The following is a 17,979-nucleotide window of genomic DNA, read 5'->3' on the forward strand; positions in this document are numbered from 1 at the left end:
GCGCTTCCTGTCTCTGACTGACACAGAGAGGAGCGCGGCCACTGCTGTGTCAGAGCGAGGAAGCGCGGGCGATGCTGCGGACAGGTGAGAGGAGAGAGGTTGTGTGTGTGTGTATGTATATATAATGTGTGTGTACATGTATGTGTGTGTGTGTGTGTGTGTGTGTGTGTGTGTGTGTGTGTGTGTGTGTGTGTGTGTGTGTGTGTGTGTGTGTAGCCTGGCCCTGGAGGAGATGGGGACATGAGGAGAAGGCCATGAGGGGAGTGATGGGGTGAAGGCAATGATGGGGAGAAGGGAGTGATGGGGTGAAGGCAATGATGGGGAGAAGGGAGTGATGGGGTGAAGGCAATGATGGGGAGAGGGGAGTGATGGGGTGAAGGCAATGATGGGGAGAAGGGAGTGATGGGGTGAAGGCAATGATGGGGAGATGGGAGTGATGGGGTGAAGGCAATGATGGGGAGACAGCAGTGATGGGGTGAAGGCAATGATGGGGAGAAGGGAGTGATGGGGTGAAGGCAATGATGGGGTGAAGGCAATGATGGGGAGAAGGGAGTGATGGGGTGAAGGCAATGATGGAGAGATGGCAGTGATGGGGTGAAGGCAATGATGGGGAGAAGGGAGTGATGGGGTGAAGGCAATGATGGCGAGAAGGGAGTGATGGGGTGAAGGCAATGATGGAGAGACGGCAGTGATGGGGTGAAGGCAATTATGGGGAGAGGGGAGTGATGGGGTGAAGGCAATGATGGGGAGAAGGGAGTGATGGGGTGAAGGCAATGATGGGGAGAAGGGGGTGATGGGGTGAAGGCAGTGATGGGGAGAAGGGGGTGATGGAGCACTTATTCAAAACCTATGGTGAGTTGAGTCACATTATAAATGTTATTTAATTATAAGTATGCACTGCTGCACTACAACCGTGTCCATAGCCCCGCCCCCTTATGACCAAAGCCCCGCCCCTGCCACACCTCCATCCCCGCCCTGCCGGGCCATGGAAGAATGGTCTTGCTTGAAACCGGTCCCTGGTGCAAAAAAGGTTGGGGACCACTGCTCTACACAATAAAATGCAATAAAACCATATGTCATAGTTCACATTAAACAATTTGTTTTCTTCGGGGGTAGGTACGCAACAGTATCTGTCACACCCTTACACAGGCTCACAATGCAAGACTCCATTGCTGAGCAAAAAGCATGTTGAAGCACATTTAAAATTTGCTCAATAACATTTTGACAAGTTTATGAAATACTGGGAAAATATAGTCTGGTCAGATAAGACCATAATTGAACTCTTTGGATAACACACACCATATTTGGAGGCCTAAAAGCACTGCATATCACCCTAAAAACACCATACCAACAGTGATGTTTGGAGGAATTCGAATATCATGGTATGGGGCTGTTATTCAACGTACAGCACTTGCAAACTTCATACTGTATAAATGAAGGAAGAATGAATGGACACATGTACAGAGACATTCTTGATAAAAAATCTGCTGCCATCTGCCAGGAAGATGAAATGAGGATAGGCATTTCAGCAAGACAATGATCCCAAACACACAGCCAAGGAAACTCTCAATTGAATTCAGAAAAGGTAAATAAAGCTGCTAGGATGGCCCAGCCAATCATTTGATTTGAATCCAGTAGAAAGTTTATGGCATGAACTAAAGCTCAGAGTTCATAAGATGAGCCCCTGGGATCTTCAGGATTTGAAGAGTTTTGCATGAAAGAATGGGACAAAATTACACCTGAGCAATGCCTGCGACTAGTTTCTCCATACAGGAGGTTTCTTGAAGCTGACATCACCAATAAAGGCTTGTGCACAAAGTATGAAATACAGTTGAGTAAACATGTTCAGTACTTTTTCCCCTGTCAGTCATAGAATCGTAGAGTTGGAAGGGACCTCCTGGGCCATCTGATCCAACCCCCTGCTCAAAGCAGGATTCGCTAAATCATCCCAGACAGATATCTGTCCAGCCTTTGTTTGAAAACTTCTATTGAAGGAGAACTCACCACCTCTCGTGGCAGCCTGTTCCACTCATTGATCACTCTAACTGTCAAAAAGTTTTTTCTAATATCTAATCTGTGTCTCCTCCCATTCAGTTTCATCCCATTGCTTCTAGTCTTTCCTTGTGCAAATGAGAATAAAGATGATCCTTCTACAATGTGACAGCCCTTGAGATATTTGTAGACAGCTAATAAGTCTCCTCTCAGTCTTCTCTTCTGCAAGCTAAACATTCCCAAATCCTGCAACCTTTCCTCATAAGACAGGGTTTGCAGACCGGTCACCATTCTGGTCGCTCTTTTCTGAACTTGCTCCAGTTTGTTGATGTCTTTTTTTAAAATGTGGCGCCCAAAACTGTATTCCAGATGAGGTCTGAGCAAAGAGGAGTAGAGGGCAATAATGACTTCACGTGATCTAGACTGTATACTTCTGTTAATACATCCTAGAATTGCATTTGCCTTTTTTGCTGCTGCATCACACTGTTGACTCATATTCAGTCTGTGATCTATTAGTATACCCAAGTCTTTTTCACATGTGCTGTTGCTTAGCCCTATTCCTCCCATTATGTATATGCTTTTTTCATTTTTATTGCCCAGATGAAATACTTTGCATTTTTCCCTGTTAAAAACCATTCTGTTAGTTGCTGCCCACTGCTCCAGTTTATTTATATCTTTTTGAATCTTCTCTCTCTTCTCAGTTTTTATTATTACACAAAACTTAATTTATGGACATCTATGGTTTTATTTCTTTGCCTGTGTGAATTGGATGGGTTGTTACTGACATCTGGTGAGCATTTCATATCTATGTAGGAAATTGGTGACATGTTACTTATTTCACCTGCTATATAAAGCGCAAAGTGTGGCAGCAGGTCGCAGTATACAAACAAAACAGACAAGCACAATTAAATGTCTACATATATATATATATATATATATATATATATATATATATACATACAGTATATATAAACAAAATTTAACCCCTGTTCCCACAATTGATGTAATAAGAAATGTTAGGTAGGTGGAAAACTAATAAGTCAGTACCCGCAACATTATGTTATGTGTGCAGATGTAAAATTTGACTAGTAAAACAGATGCGACACACACTTTTTGTGAGCAAGACAGGTGCAGTTAACGCAGTCTGGATTTTGGAGAATTTTTTTGTATTTTTGAAAAACAATTATTGTCTGTAAAACATATTGTGCCCTCTTGCTGTTGCTTTCTGGTGCATTAAAGGGAACCTGTCATCAGGTTTTTTTCCATATAAAGTAGCATGCTTTGTGAACATCTGTGGCAATTTATTACTGTGGGTGGGGTAATGTGTGGTAAATGGATGTAAGTGCCCACCCCTACTCAGTACACAGGAAATTTACAGGAGCTTCCCCAGGAGTCAGGAATGTTACATACAGTGGGGAAAAAAAGTATTTAGTCAGTCAGCAATAGTGCAAGTTCCAACACTTAAAAAGATGAGAGGCGTCTGTAATTTACATCATAGGTAGACCTCAACTATGGGAGACAAACTGAGAAAAAAAAATCCAGAAAATCACATTGTCTGTTTTTTTTTTCATTTTATTTGCATATTATGGTGGAAAATAAGTATTTGGTCAGAAACAAAATTTCATCTCAATACTTTGTGATATATCCTTTGTTGGCAATGACAGAGGTCAAACGTTTTCTGTAAGTCTTCACAAGGTTGCCACACACTGTTGTTGGTATGTTGGCCCATTCCTCCATGCAGATCTCCTCTAGAGCAGTGATGTTTTTGGCTTTTCGCTTGGCAACACGGACTTTCAACTCCCTCCAAAGGTTTTCTATAGGGTTGAGATCTGGAGACTGGCTAGGCCACTCCAGGACCTTGAAATGCTTCTTATGAAGCCACTCCTTCGTTGCCCTGGCGGTGTGCTTTGGATCATTGTCATGTTGAAAGACCCAGCCACGTTTCATCTTCAATGCCCTTGCTGATGGAAGGAGGTTTGCACTCAAAATCTCACGATACATGGCCCCATTCATTCTTTCATGTACCCGGATCAGTCGTCCTGGCCCCTTTGCAGAGAAACAGCCCCAAAGCATGATGTTTCCACCACCATGCTTTACAGTAGGTATGGTGTTTGATGGATGCAACTCAGTATTCTTTTTCCTCCAAACACGACAAGTTGTGTTTCTACCAAACAGTTCCAGTTTGGTTTCATCAGACCATAGGACATTCTCCCAAAACTCCTCTGGATCATCCAAATGCTCTCTAGCAAACTTCAGACGGGCCCGGACATGTACAGGCTTAAGCAGTGGGACACGTCTGGCACTGCAGGATCTGAGTCCATGGTGGCGTAGTGTGTTACTTATGGTAGGCCTTGTTACATTGGTCCCAGCTCTCTGCAGTTCATTCACTAGGTCCCCCCGCGTGGTTCTGGGATTTTTGCTCACCGTTCTTGTGATCATTCTGACCCCACGGGGTGGGATTTTGCGTGGAGCACCAGATCGAGGGAGATTATCAGTGGTCTTGTATGTCTTCCATTTTCTAATTATTGCTCCCACAGTTGATTTCTTCACTCCAAGCTGGTTGGCTATTGCAGATTCAGTCTTCCCAGCCTGGTGCAGGGCTACAATTTTGTTTCTGGTGTCCTTTGACAGCTCTTTGGTCTTCACCATAGTGGAGTTTGGAGTCAGACTGTTTGAGGGTGTGCACAGGTGTCTTTTTATACTGATAACAAGTTTAAACAGGTGCCATTACTACAGGTAATGAGTGGAGGAAAGAGGAGACTCTTAAAGAAGAAGTTACAGGTCTGTGAGAGCCAGAAATCTTGATTGCTTGTTTCTGACCAAATACTTATTTTCCACCATAATATGCAAATAAAATGAAAAAAAAAACAGACAATGTGATTTTCTGGATTTTTTTTTCTCAGTTTGTCTCCCATAGTTGAGGTCTACCTATGATGTAAATTACAGACGCCTCTCATCTTTTTAAGTGGTGGAACTTGCACTATTGCTGACTGACTAAATACTTTTTTTCCCCACTGTATCTGGTAAGATTGTTCCTTTATTTATTTTATATGGTATATTTTGTTAACAGCACTGTCCTTGATTCATTCATATTGATAAGTATTTTCCAATAGTTTTGGAAACGTTTCACCAATGTATATGTCTGTTTGTCTATTTTGCAGTAGCCAGTCGGCTTTTTATCTATAACAGTTAAATTTTATGAATCATAAAATCGTAGGGTAGCTACCTCTACTATAGCTACTGTGAGCCTTTTTTAGGCGGTTTAATTGTCTAAAGAACATCTGTATCTATACGTTTCTAGTTGTCTTTCTTTTCCTATATCTGGTCCATTTAGATGTGGTTCTTCAGAGCCCCATTCTCACAGTCGGTAGGGATCCCAGTTTCTGACCCCCAAGTAATTCAATTAAAGGAGGATTTCTAAACACAATGTAACATTAACTCTATTTGGGTTGTTTTTTCTGTTTGCAGATGGTGACTGGTATTTGTGCCACATAACCATTGTTGTACCGAGAGAGGAGAGCTTGGAGTGGACCATGTACCCATTTCCTTACCTGGCTTGTGTAGACCCTGACGCACCAAAAGGCACTATTGTATACCAGCTATTGGCACATTACTACAATGACGAGAGCTCTGGGGGTGGCATATCTTACCATCTCATGGAAGGTAGTATCAAGCTGTACGACAAAATAAGGACTTTTCTTAAATGTGACACAAAATTCTTTTTTACCTTTTAACTTTATATTATATCTTATTTGCAAGCATTATACAGGTGTCAGTAGAACTTTTCCAGTGTTTACTGCTATTTTATCTTACTACTCCAATAAGTATAGAATATCCTAAAGGGTTTTGTGTCTACAGCTCCTATGCAAAGCAATGGCCATCTGAAGTTTGATAAAAATCACAAAAGTTATCAAAAGTTATATTTTGCTTTGTTCTGACCTTTTTGCATTCTATAAAGGTGCCGACCAACGCTTCAAAGTAGATAAAGATACTGGAGTTATTAGTACAACAGGTTTACCATTAACACGGAACAAGGAATATGCCCTGACCGTTCAGGCCACCGACAAACATGCAAAGAAGAGTCCTTACGCTTCTATCTCCATCCTGGTTGGATTGCGGCCACCACAATTTACCAATACGACATACAGTGTTTTTGTCCCAGAAACCACAACTATTGGAGAGAAGTAAGTAGAAACCTCAGTTATGCTGCTATGACATTTCATGTAGCAAATCGAAGAGACTTAACACACCTTCAATGCAAGGAAATGAACATGTTTAGTTACTCTAACGCTCATTCAGATACCCGTTTTTCACGGAAATGTTCAATCTGTATTTTACAGATACAACACAACCAAGTGTTCACTGTTTTTTTTATATAATTCTCCGATCTAACTCGCCCATTGAAACAATGGGTCAGAGAAAAAAACAGGTGCATCTATGTATCATCAAAGTGTTATCTATCTTTTTCACTGTTTATTTGGTAGGAGAAGCATAGAATTTTTTTTTCCAGACGAAATAAAACAGTAGAAATACTGACGATGAAATTGAACACATGGTCCAAAAATGGATGAAAATCAGATCAAGCTCTCTTATGGAAATCTGTCAAATTTTTCTCAAAACAATGGATGCCTAAATGAGGCTTTACAGGGGTTTTTAAATTATGTAAAATTGATAGCCTGTCCTATGTATAACCCATTAGTATTAGATACTTGGAGATCTGATTCCAAGCAAAGGAACATTTATATGTCAAGTGGCTCAAGTAAAAAGAAGAAGGTCCATTATGTCATCCAGTTTTGCCACCCGGGGCAAAACAACTGTTTTGTTTTCTCTTCAATTAGCTAATCTTTTTCTTGTGCCCATCTCCTATGGAGAGTGAAGACCCACACAGGTTTTTGTCACTGAAAATCAAATATGACGGAACAACTTTATTTTTTTCTTGTAGGATGGCGGTTGTGGAGGCTGTGTCCTTCCAAAGCAAATCTATCACTTACACCTTACTGATGAATCCAAATGGCTTGTTCACCATTAACCAAGAGAGCGGGGAGCTGAGCCTGACACATGCTGTGGATTACGAGAGTGAACATCATCTTTATCACTTGTTGGTGAAGGCTCTGGAGGCAGAAAATGGACTCAGCAGTGTCACTGAGGTATCGGCTGATCGGGGCCAGATTGTCATGGGGTCAAGTGAATAATCTACTTTAGATTTCTAACGGCCTTTAATCAAGAAATATATGTAGGTGAGGTAAGGTCATATACAGAACAGAGGTGGCCTCATAGAAAATCTTTCAATGGGTCCCTAAGGATAGATTATCAATATAATGTGACCAAATACCCCTTTTAACGCCTTCCAGACCACCCATAGACAATAAATGTCCAAGCAGTCCGTGTTCTACTCTGCAGTGATGTACTTATAAGTCCCTGCATAACAGAGTAATTATTTCAATAATTTCCAATTGTTTTAGGCCAGATTTCTGTTGTAAACTATTTGTTGAATTCGCCCCCTAGAGTTCCATTAAACTTGTGTTATAGTTTTGTCCTGTAATTATCTTAATATCCAGGTCATAATACACATCACCGATGATAACGACTGCTCCCCCGAGTTCCATAAGTCGATTTACAGCCAGGAAAATATTGTAGAAAATATTCCTGTGGGCACATCCATCTTACAAGGTGCAGTGTTTTTCTCAACTCCCACCAAACCGCAGACGTCCTCTGTTTCTTGTGCATTTCTATAGATAATATATGTCCATAACAGCTATGATGGTATTTGTGCATTAGTTGCGGCTCAGGACTGTGACTCCGGGAGCAATGCAGAGATTTCCTACTTCACCCAGAGCTCCGAATTCTCCATCACATCACAAGGAGTCATCCTGTCCAAGCGGAGACTAGACTACGAACAAGCCAACCACATGTATGAGTTTGTAGCGATTGCCGTAGACAAAGGAAACCCTCCCCGTACAGGAACAGCTTCAGTGCGTCTGCGAATGTCCAATATCAATGACGAAGCCCCTGTTTTCTCCCGAACTTTGTAAGTACCATCATCTTATACCAGTAGTATCCAATATTTCAGTGGACTGCGAACACAGGCAATTTTGGTGCAAATAAACCGGTAAGACTCTGCTCACATGGTCAGTTGTCATCCATTTGTAACATATGGATCCTTTACAATGGGAGCAAAAACATGCAAAATGGAAACTAAGGTTGAATGGATCTCTTTAAATGTAAAAACAGACACTTTGGTTACTGTTTTACATTCATTTTTGTTTTCTTTTAAAAGAGAACCTGTCACCTTTGAAAGCGTTACTTGCCTGCAGATATAAGGTGAATTTACAAAGTAATAGAATTACAATGCTTTCCAGCCACCTTTCTGTAAGTGCAGCTACTGGGAGAAAATGAACTTATTTCCTCCCTGAAGCCGCCGGCTTTTAGTAATTGGCGCATGCACGGAGCAGCTATAGTCACTGCTCACAGCACCCTCACTATACTGTGAGCGGTGGCAGTAAGCACACCCCGGCAAATTGATTGACCACTCACTCTGCACAGATAGACTGCAAAGGGAGCCATCAAGCTGCCAGGTCATGCTTACAGCTGCTGCTCACAATATAGTGAGAGGTTCATGTAGTCCTTCCGTACACGTCCTATGACTGAAAGCTGGCAGCTCCCGGCAGGGAAAAAGTTCATTTTATCCCAGTAGCCGAACTTTTAGTAAGGCTGCCAGGCAGCATTATAACATTGTTTACATGCAAATTAACACATGCAAGTAGGATTTTCCGACGTGAGAGGTTACATTTAAAGAGTCCATTTTTACTAGAGGTGTCTCTAAACACATCTAGGGGCCATTTCATTAAGACTGGCGTAGCATACTCACCCAGTTTGCTGCCATACAAGGTGCCAAATTCATTATAAGGCGCATGCCACTTAATATATTTGGCACATTTTCTTAGTACCATGCGCCTTCATGCGCCGCACCTAAAATGCAGTAGTAGTATTTTTGATGTAGGAAACGCTGGCACTTTTAGTGAATAGGACAGTCGGTCACTTCCTGTCCCGTCCTGACCGATTTCAATGGAGCTGATTCAATCTGACTACGGCATCAGACCCTTTTTGAATTTGTTAGTGAATTGACCATCACAAAGTGGTAGGGCAGAAGAGAGTTACAAAGCTCCATTACAATAAAGAGTCCTTGCTTATCATGATCATTAAAGGAAACCGGTCATGTCTGGAAGCACTTTATTACCCTTTATAAGCCTTTGCAATCACTCTCTGACACTTTTTTAATGTCAGTCTGCTTTGTGCACAAATACGTTGCACATACATTGTGGAGCAGGCTATCACTCAAAGTGTCGGGGAGTGATTACAGTGTGCTGACTGTACAGTGAGTGATGACTGTAAGTGCTCCGGGCACCGACCCAATGACTTGATATCGTACTTGGAGGAAATACGTTAATTTTCTTTCTATAGTCATTGCTGTAGTGGAGTGCCCACCAGGGCCGTGGGGTACTCTGTACCGGCCCGCTTCTTAAAAGGGCAGTGTCACTGCGGCAGTGACCCGGTCCGTGGCCCTGGGCGTCCAATAAAAGGGGAAATATTTACAGGGGATGATAAAGAGTTTGTAAAGTGTTCATGACACCATCTGTGGGGTCTGATCAGAGGTGATCAGCGCTGCAGGGCAGATCCTCTGGGACAGATGGTGTGATGCAGCAGAGTTGGTATAGCTCTCCAAAGGCAGAGCTTTGTCCCAGGGCAGTGGTGGTAGTGAAGATGATATGTTTGATGATGATAGATTTAGAGGAGTTGGATAGGTGACGTAGAAATAATTAGAGGACACAACAGAGTGAAGTTTCCTTTACCTTTTACTGAACTGTGTAGGTACCGTCCAGGGCTTAGGTTACAGATGGTTCTGGAGACGGTCAGCCTGGAAGCAATTTGGGAATCTCCTTATTCAGATGGGTTGTTAGGTCTCCTCTCTAGCGCTATTCTCTGAGGTACTTGCTGCTGTGGACTCTATTCAAGCTCCTCTCTGTGTCTGCTACTTAGGTAGAACTCCACTTGCATGAGAGGCAGCTGTAGCCTACTTCAGGGATCGCTCCTTTATGGCGTCTCCGGCTCACACGTGCTGCTGTGTCATCGAGTCTCACTTGGGGACAGAGGATCTGCGGCCTCCTGTCCTCCAGATTCTGCTGTGGGACCTTTAGCACCCACCCAGCCTCGGACTCCGGCGTCCGGTCTCTGGCGCTCAAGCCTGGGGATGAGCTCTGCTATGCTCCTGTCCCCAGCTCCTCTTCTCACGTCCTCTCTCTTCCCTGTTCAGGCATCAACTCCAAACTAACTCCCTTCTCCTGACCAGAGAGCAGCTCCCCTGAAGTCGGGTTTAGAGCTCCCTCTGCTGGCCTGGAGCAGGAACTGCATTGTATGCTGGAACTACCTGATAAAGAGATCCCTTCCTTGCTTCCAGGCAAGACATCACTCCCCCTTGGAGGGAGGCAAGGTCACTGTGGCAACCATACTCCTGGGGTTCCACAGTAGTAAGGCAGTCTAAAATGGTTTTAATGCTATTTACCTGCAGATTATCCTAGTTCTACTTTTTTTTCTTTAAACCTCTTTTCTCTAGATGTAGATCTTTTGTCTTGGGTACAAGGCAGGCCTAAGTATGAACAGATTTCCATATTGCCCATTCATACTGTATATGAATATATATATACAGTCATGGCCAAAAGTATTGACACCCCTGCAATTCTGTCAGATAATACTCAGTTTCTTCCTGAAAATGATTGCAAACACAAATTCTTTGGTATTATTATCTTCATTTAATTTGTCTTAAATGAAAAAACACAAAAGAGAATGAAGCAAAAAGCAAAACATTGATCATTTCACACAAAACTCCAAAAATGGGCCGGACAAAAGTATTGGCACCCTCAGCCTAATACTTGGTTGCACAACCTTTAGCCAAAATAACTGCGACCAACTGCTTCCGGTAACCATCAATGAGTTTCTTACAATGCTCTGCTGGAATTTTAGACCATTCTTCTTTGGCAAACTACTCCAGGTCCCTGATATTTGAAGGGTGCCTTTTCCAAACTGCCATTTTTAGATCTCTCCACAGGTGTTCTATGGGATTCAGGTCTGGACTCATTGCTGGCCACCTTAGAAGTCTCCAGTGCTTTCTCTCAAACCATTTTCTAATGCTTTTTGAAGTGTGTTTTGGGTCATTGTCCTGCTGGAAGACCCATGACCTCTGAGGTAGACCCAGCTTTCTCACACTGGGCCCTAAATTATGCTGCAAAATTTGTTGGTAGTCTTCTGACTTCATAATGCCATGCACACGGTCAAGCAGTCCAGTGCCAGAGGCAGCAAAGCAACCCCAAAACATCAGGGAACCTCCGCCATGTTTGACTGTAGGGACCGTGTACTTTTCTTTGAATGCCTCTTTTTTCTCCTGTAAACTCTATGTTGATGCTTTTGCCCTAAAAGCTCTACTTTTGTCTCATCTGACCAGAGAACATTCTTCCAAAATGTTTTAGGCTTTTTCAGGTAAGTTTTGGCAAACTCCAGCCTGGCTTTTTTATGTCTCGGGGTAAGAAGTGGAGTCTTCCTGGGTCTCCTACCATACAGTCCCTTTTCATTCAGATGCCGACGGATAGTACGGGTTGACACCGTTGTACCCTCGGACTGCAGGGCAGCTTGAACTTGTTTGGATGTTAGTGGAGGTTCTTTATCCAACATCCGCACAATCTTGCATTGAAATCTCTTGTCAATTTTTCTTTTCTGGCCACATCTAGAGAGGTTAGCCACAGTGCCATGGGCTTTAAACTTCTTGATGACACTGCGCACGGTAGACACAGGAACATTCAGGTCTTTGGAGATGGACTTGTAGCCTTGATATTGCTCATGCTTCCTCACAATTTGGTTTCTCAAGTCCTCAGACAGTTCTTTGGTCTTTCTTTTCTCCATGCTCAATGTGGTACACACAAGGACACAGGACAGAGGTTGAGTCAACTTTAATCCATGTCAACTGGCTGCAAGTGTGATTTAGTTATTGCCAACACCTGTTAGGTGCCACAGGTAAGTTACAGGTGCTGTTAATTACACAAATTAGAGAAGCATCACATGATTTTTCGAACAGTGCCAATACTTTTGTCCACCCTCTTTGTTATGTTTGGTGTGGAATTATATCCAATTTGGCTTTAGGACAATTCTTTTTGTGTTTTTTCATTTAAAACAAATTAAATGAAGATAATAATACCAAAGAATTTGTGTTTGCAATCATTTTCAGGAAGAAACTGAGTATTATCTGACAGAATTGCAGGGGTGTCAATACTTTTGGCCATGACTGTATATATATATATATATATATATATATATATATATATAGTCAGTCAAAGAAAAAAGGAACATCCGTCACTGTCCCTGAGGAAGAAATACCCGCAAAGTCACTTATAACCGCTTTCAGTGTGACACCTGTAACCCTTGCTGAACAGGTGCTCTATCCATGTGAAGAAAAAACATGAACTATCATAGTAGAAAAAGACAGCAGGATGGCACTCACCTTTCTCTTGAAATGATTCACTTTATTTCATGTTAATAAAGCATAGGCAATGGCACGGGAGAAATGCAAAAAGACGGACGACAGCCGTTTCGTGCACAAAGCACTTCAACAGGTCCCATGCTCAGGCTCAAGGAAACACTAATTTATACCACATGTGTGAACAAAAGAAACTCCACCCTTTACCTGAACGTGTCTTAAAAAAACCCCAAAATAAAAAAATAAAAATAAAAACAAGCATAATTTACATACACCATATGCAATAAAACTAGCAATCATAACCGCTTCAGAGAAATACGGACATATCCACTTTTTCATTTAGACCCAAAGGACCTGTGGCTTTTGTACGGAGGATCCATTTAGCCTCTATTTGTAAAAGATGTTTTTTATGACTCCCTCCATACTGCGGTGCAGACACCCTTTCAATGCCAGTAAAGCGTAATGCTTCTGCATTCCCCCCATGTACCTTCCTCATGTGTTCTATAAGTCTAGGGACACCCTTTCCTGTGCTGATAGAATTGAATTGTTCCCTGAATCTTACACAGAGGGGCCGGATAGTTTTCCCAATGTAGAAAAAACCACATGGGCAAAACAATGCATACACTACAAAGGAGGTCCTGCAAGTAATGAATTCCGTGACTTCGTGAAATATAGGTCCCATTTTTACAGTTTTGCCACTTAATTTAAATGGACACCAAGAACAGTTTTTACATATATAATTTCCCTTTGGGGCACTAGATTCCAACCTTTGGGTCTAAATGAAAAAGTGGATATGTCCGTATTTCTCTGAAGCGGTTATGATTGCTAGTTTTATTGCATATGGTGTATGTAAATTATGCTTGTTTTTATTTTTATTTTTTTATTTTGGGTTTTTTTTAAGACACGTTCAGGTAAAGGGTGGAGTTTCTTTTGTTCACACATGTGGTATAAATTAGTGTTTCCTTGAGCCTGAGCATGGGACCTGTTGAAGTGCATTGTGCACGAAACGGCTGTCGTCCGTCTTTTTGCATTTCTCCCGTGCCATTGCCTGTGCTTTATTAACATGAAATAAAGTGAATCATTTCAAGAGAACGGTGAGTGCCATCCTGCTGTCTTTTTCTACTATGATATATATATATATATATATATATATATAGTAATATTGAGATTGTCATGATAATGAGGCTACTGAAAAGTTTTCTGTACAGAAGAGGAAGTGTGAGTCTACCATAAAGCCTACATTGACTTGCAGATCTCTTGTTTCTCACTCTGCTATCTAGTGATTATGATCATGTCTATGTGATTATTTTTAGATATAACACTTTCTTGTCAGAAGATGCTGGACCAAACACCTTAGTGGCCACTGTTCACGCAAAAGATCCCGATGGAGACAACGTAGTATACTTCATTGTTGAAGGAAATGAGGAGGGAAACTTTGACTTGGACAGTCAGAAAGGTAGAAAAATACCCAATTTCCAAGCAAACGCACAAAGAATTCTACCGCTGTACATTGACTATGCTATGTGTTACTATACTATGATTATTCTGAGTCTTATATGAGGACTCGTCATTCAATGCTTTCCTCAGGTATCTTAAAAGTACATGAAACGCCGCTGCTGAGGACACAGTATATATTGAACGTCTCCGCAGTGGATGATAACTCCTCGGGGGGACCCTCAACTTTGAGCAGCTTCACCCAAGTTATTATAGGGATAAACGATGTTAATAACAACAAGCCGATCTTTCGAGAGGTGAGCCGACCGCGCCAGATGTGTACTGACATTGAAAATATTCACTTGTGGATTCTAAAATTCCGTATGTACTGAAAGAGACACTGTTTTAATTTTTTCCCCCTAAATTAATAGTAATCATGAATATAAACTTTCTAATATGTCTTTGCAGAGAAATCAGCTTTTTCCTGGAGTGTTAATAATTCCGTCTCAAAATTCTCAATTCTCAGGTCGAATCTGTGTTCAGTGAATACAGACTTTCCCAGAGATAAGAGATGACAGTTGGTGAACCTGCAGCAGAATGTCTTTGTCCTCCTCCCTCCTTCTCTTCTCTCCATAGAATTTTAAAAGCACCAACTGACATCTCCTATCTCAGTAATGGGGAGATCCGTCTTTTCAGATTTTACTCCTTGAACAGAGAGTGAAAAAGGAGAAAGAAGTGTATTTCTCTGATCTATTCTATTATTTCTAAACACTGTTTTTAGTGATTACTTTGTATCTCCGTTCATACTGCACCCACACACACAAATGATACTCCATTTGAAAGGTAAACTTGCCCCCTTCAGCAAGAAAATAGCCAAACAAACCACACATCCATGATTTGATCACAAAATACAGTTTAAACATTAATTTTCATAAACCTGCAGTAAGGAAAAATGACCTGCAGGTGGCACCACAGTACCCCAGGAAGCACACTACCATAAAGCTGCTTAAAGACATCACAAACAAATCCAAACATTTGCCTTGGGGGATTTCCAGCTTGCCGAACTGCTTGCCCAGCCTATTTCAGGCACATTGGAGGATTGCACTCTTCACTGCAGTTGAGTCACATATGCAAACACATTTGTATACATGCACTGCTTTTTTGGTGATTACTTCGACCCACACACACAAATGATGAGTCACATATGCAAACACATTTGTAAACGTCCACTGCTTTTTCGCTGATTACTTCGCTCCCACACACACAAATGATACACCATTTGAAAGGTAAACTTGCTCCCTTCAGCAAGAAAAGAGCCAAACAAACCACACATTCACGATTTTATCACTAAATACAGTTTAAACCTTTAAAAAATAAAAAAGTAGTGAAACACCGCGCTAAAAAAGTTTACAATCAGATAGCCCCAACCAAGGGGGAGATTATATATGTGCAACAAAACAGAACAGGACTAACTGGTAATGCTTAGAGGAGTTAGAATATTGGTGACGACCAATGGGTATGATAAAGTATGCAATGCTCAAAGGCGGCACCGTGAGCTGGTACCTGGAATAAAATAAGATGTGTTGAGTACAGTTGTTTTGACCGTATACATAGGCTAGTTGAAACACTTACTTGCTTGGATTAACCGTGGTGGTGCAAAGTTGCCTATGGATATTACCTCACCTTTGGTACCTAAAATAGATTTAATTGATTGAGTATAGTAAATTTGTTGTACTAATTAAGGGTGAGTGGTTTAAACATTCATTTTCATAAACCTGCAGCAAGACACAATGACCTGCATGTGGCACCTCAACCGGAAGACATTTTTTGGCCTCTACTTATCAAAACAATTTATTGTATTACCAATCTACATATATATATACCTGCCTCTGTTCATCATCTCATGAAATACATTTACATTTGACCAGCTTGCTTTTTCTGAAATTGCCTGCGCCCCCCGGTGACCAATGTGCGAAAATTTTGCACGGGCCAAGCTAGTAAGATTTATTGCAAAGTTGCTTATTTTCATTTTATTTTGACTTATGCAATAAAAATTAAAATGATGGTTACACTTTAAAAAACCTGTGGCATACCATCAAACAAAGTTCAATAATCTGTGTTCTTGTTTTGAACTACACCATACCAGGGCCAGACTGGGACAAAAACGCAGCCCTGCCACACAAATCCCACCAGCCCACAAACTATAATACTCATCAGCCCCAATCAGTGAATTTTTGCTATACTTTGTCATCCCCTCATCATTCGAGTTATTTAAAGAGCCACATGTGAATGGCACCACAGTGCGTATGATTGACCACAGCTCCATTTGCATGGTGCTCTTCAAAGCTACGTTTCCTAGGACCATGGGGTCCCAGCGGTCAGATCCACAACAAACAGAAAGTCATCCCCTATACAAAAGATAGGGGAGAACTTCCGAATTTGGATAACCCTCCATACAGTATTATGGGTACCACATAGTTCTCCATACAGTATTATGGGCACCACATAGTCCTCCATACAGTATTATGTGCACAACTTAGTCCTCCATACATTGTTATTGGTACCACATAGTCCTCTTTACAGTATTATGAACACCATATAGTCCTCTATAGAGTATTATAGGCACCATATAGTCCTCCATACAGTATTATGGGCCCCACATAGTCCTCTATATAGTATTATAGGCACCTCAAAGACCTCCATACAGTATTATGGGCACCATATAGTCCTCCATAGAGTATTATGGGCACCACATAGTCCTACATACAGTATTATGGGCACAACATAGTCCTTCATAGTATTATGGGCACAACTTAGTCCTCCATACATTGTTATTGGTACCACATAGTCCTCTTTACAGTATTATGGGCACCATATAGTCCTCTATAGAGTATTATAGGCACCATATAGTCCTCCATACAGTATTATAGGCCCCACATAGTCCTCCATATAGTATTATAGACACAACATAGTCCTACATACAGTATTATGGGCATCACATAGTCCTCCATACAGTATTATGGGCACCACATAGTCCTCTATATAGTATTATGGGCAACACATAATGCTCCATACAGTATAATGGCCCCATATATTGCTCCATACAGTACAATGGATCCCACATATTCCTCCATACGGTACAATGAGCCCATATAATGCTCCATACACTATTATACATTAATGTATACAGTTTTATGGGCCCCATATAATGGTCCATACCGTATAATGGGCCCTCATACTGTATATTACTTCAAACAGTATAATGGGCCACATATATTACTTTATACAGTATAATGTGCCCCATATATTACTTCATACAGTATAATGGGCCCCATATAATACTTCTCCCTGTCCCCACTGCTTTGGTCTCCTCAGTGTATTCTGATCCTCTGCACTGCTTGGCACAGACGATTCATTGTAGTGATGTAATTGCACCCTCTGCACTAAGACATCAATGAGCTCAGACGCAGAGGGGGAATGATGAGAGAGGGAGCATCAGCAGATGGCTCCCTCACTCATCATTGTTTTCAACTGTGTCGGCGCTGGCACCGGAGCCCCACTACTTACGAGCCCCATAGCATGCCAAGTCCCCGATGGCTTGTGGACCCCGGCACTTGCCCGCTTTTGCCGGGTGGTGATGTCAGCCTTGATATGTGTCATAATTGAGCACCACCAAATATTAAGCAGTGGGTGAAATGCTTTTAGGACACACACCCTTAAATCAAAGTCATTTATAAAAAGAAAATAATCAGCACACAGATTAAATAATTAAATAAGAGAAAAGTGGAGGACTCTTTATTAGCCCATGTGGTAATATTTCAGTTCCATAGCAGAGAAATGATCTGTTATAGATGCAAAACTTTGTCACATGGGCTAATAAAGAGTCCGCCACTGCACAATTCATCGGAGCGCTTTTTACTTTCATAGATACACACACTTAGAGCAGATACTTATATTTACACCATGTACACAGGACAGGAGTATACACAATGTGCACAGCTCCACAATATATACTGTGGCAAGGAATATAG

At 41.5% G+C, this 17,979-nt stretch overlaps 1 protein-coding gene across 1 annotated transcript in view; it reads left to right on the forward strand.

Annotated features, from left to right (window-relative positions):
• LOC141053047 (neural-cadherin-like) overlaps nt 1-17,979 on the forward strand; it is a 137,856-nt gene that overhangs the window by 21,808 nt on the left and 98,069 nt on the right. Inside the window, exons 2-8 of the mRNA XM_073550377.1 lie at nt 5,461-5,655; nt 5,951-6,176; nt 6,935-7,139; nt 7,551-7,662; nt 7,771-8,020; nt 13,828-13,970; nt 14,102-14,265. Coding sequence (XP_073406478.1) covers nt 5,461-5,655; nt 5,951-6,176; nt 6,935-7,139; nt 7,551-7,662; nt 7,771-8,020; nt 13,828-13,970; nt 14,102-14,265 — 1,295 coding nt within the window. The remainder of the gene's footprint in view (nt 1-5,460; nt 5,656-5,950; nt 6,177-6,934; nt 7,140-7,550; nt 7,663-7,770; nt 8,021-13,827; nt 13,971-14,101; nt 14,266-17,979) is intronic.

The sequence above is a fragment of the Dendrobates tinctorius genome, unplaced genomic scaffold (genome assembly GCF_039654945.1).
Source record: "Dendrobates tinctorius isolate UK_male_01 unplaced genomic scaffold, ASM3965494v1 ptg000165l, whole genome shotgun sequence".
NCBI lineage: Eukaryota > Metazoa > Chordata > Amphibia > Anura > Dendrobatidae > Dendrobates > Dendrobates tinctorius.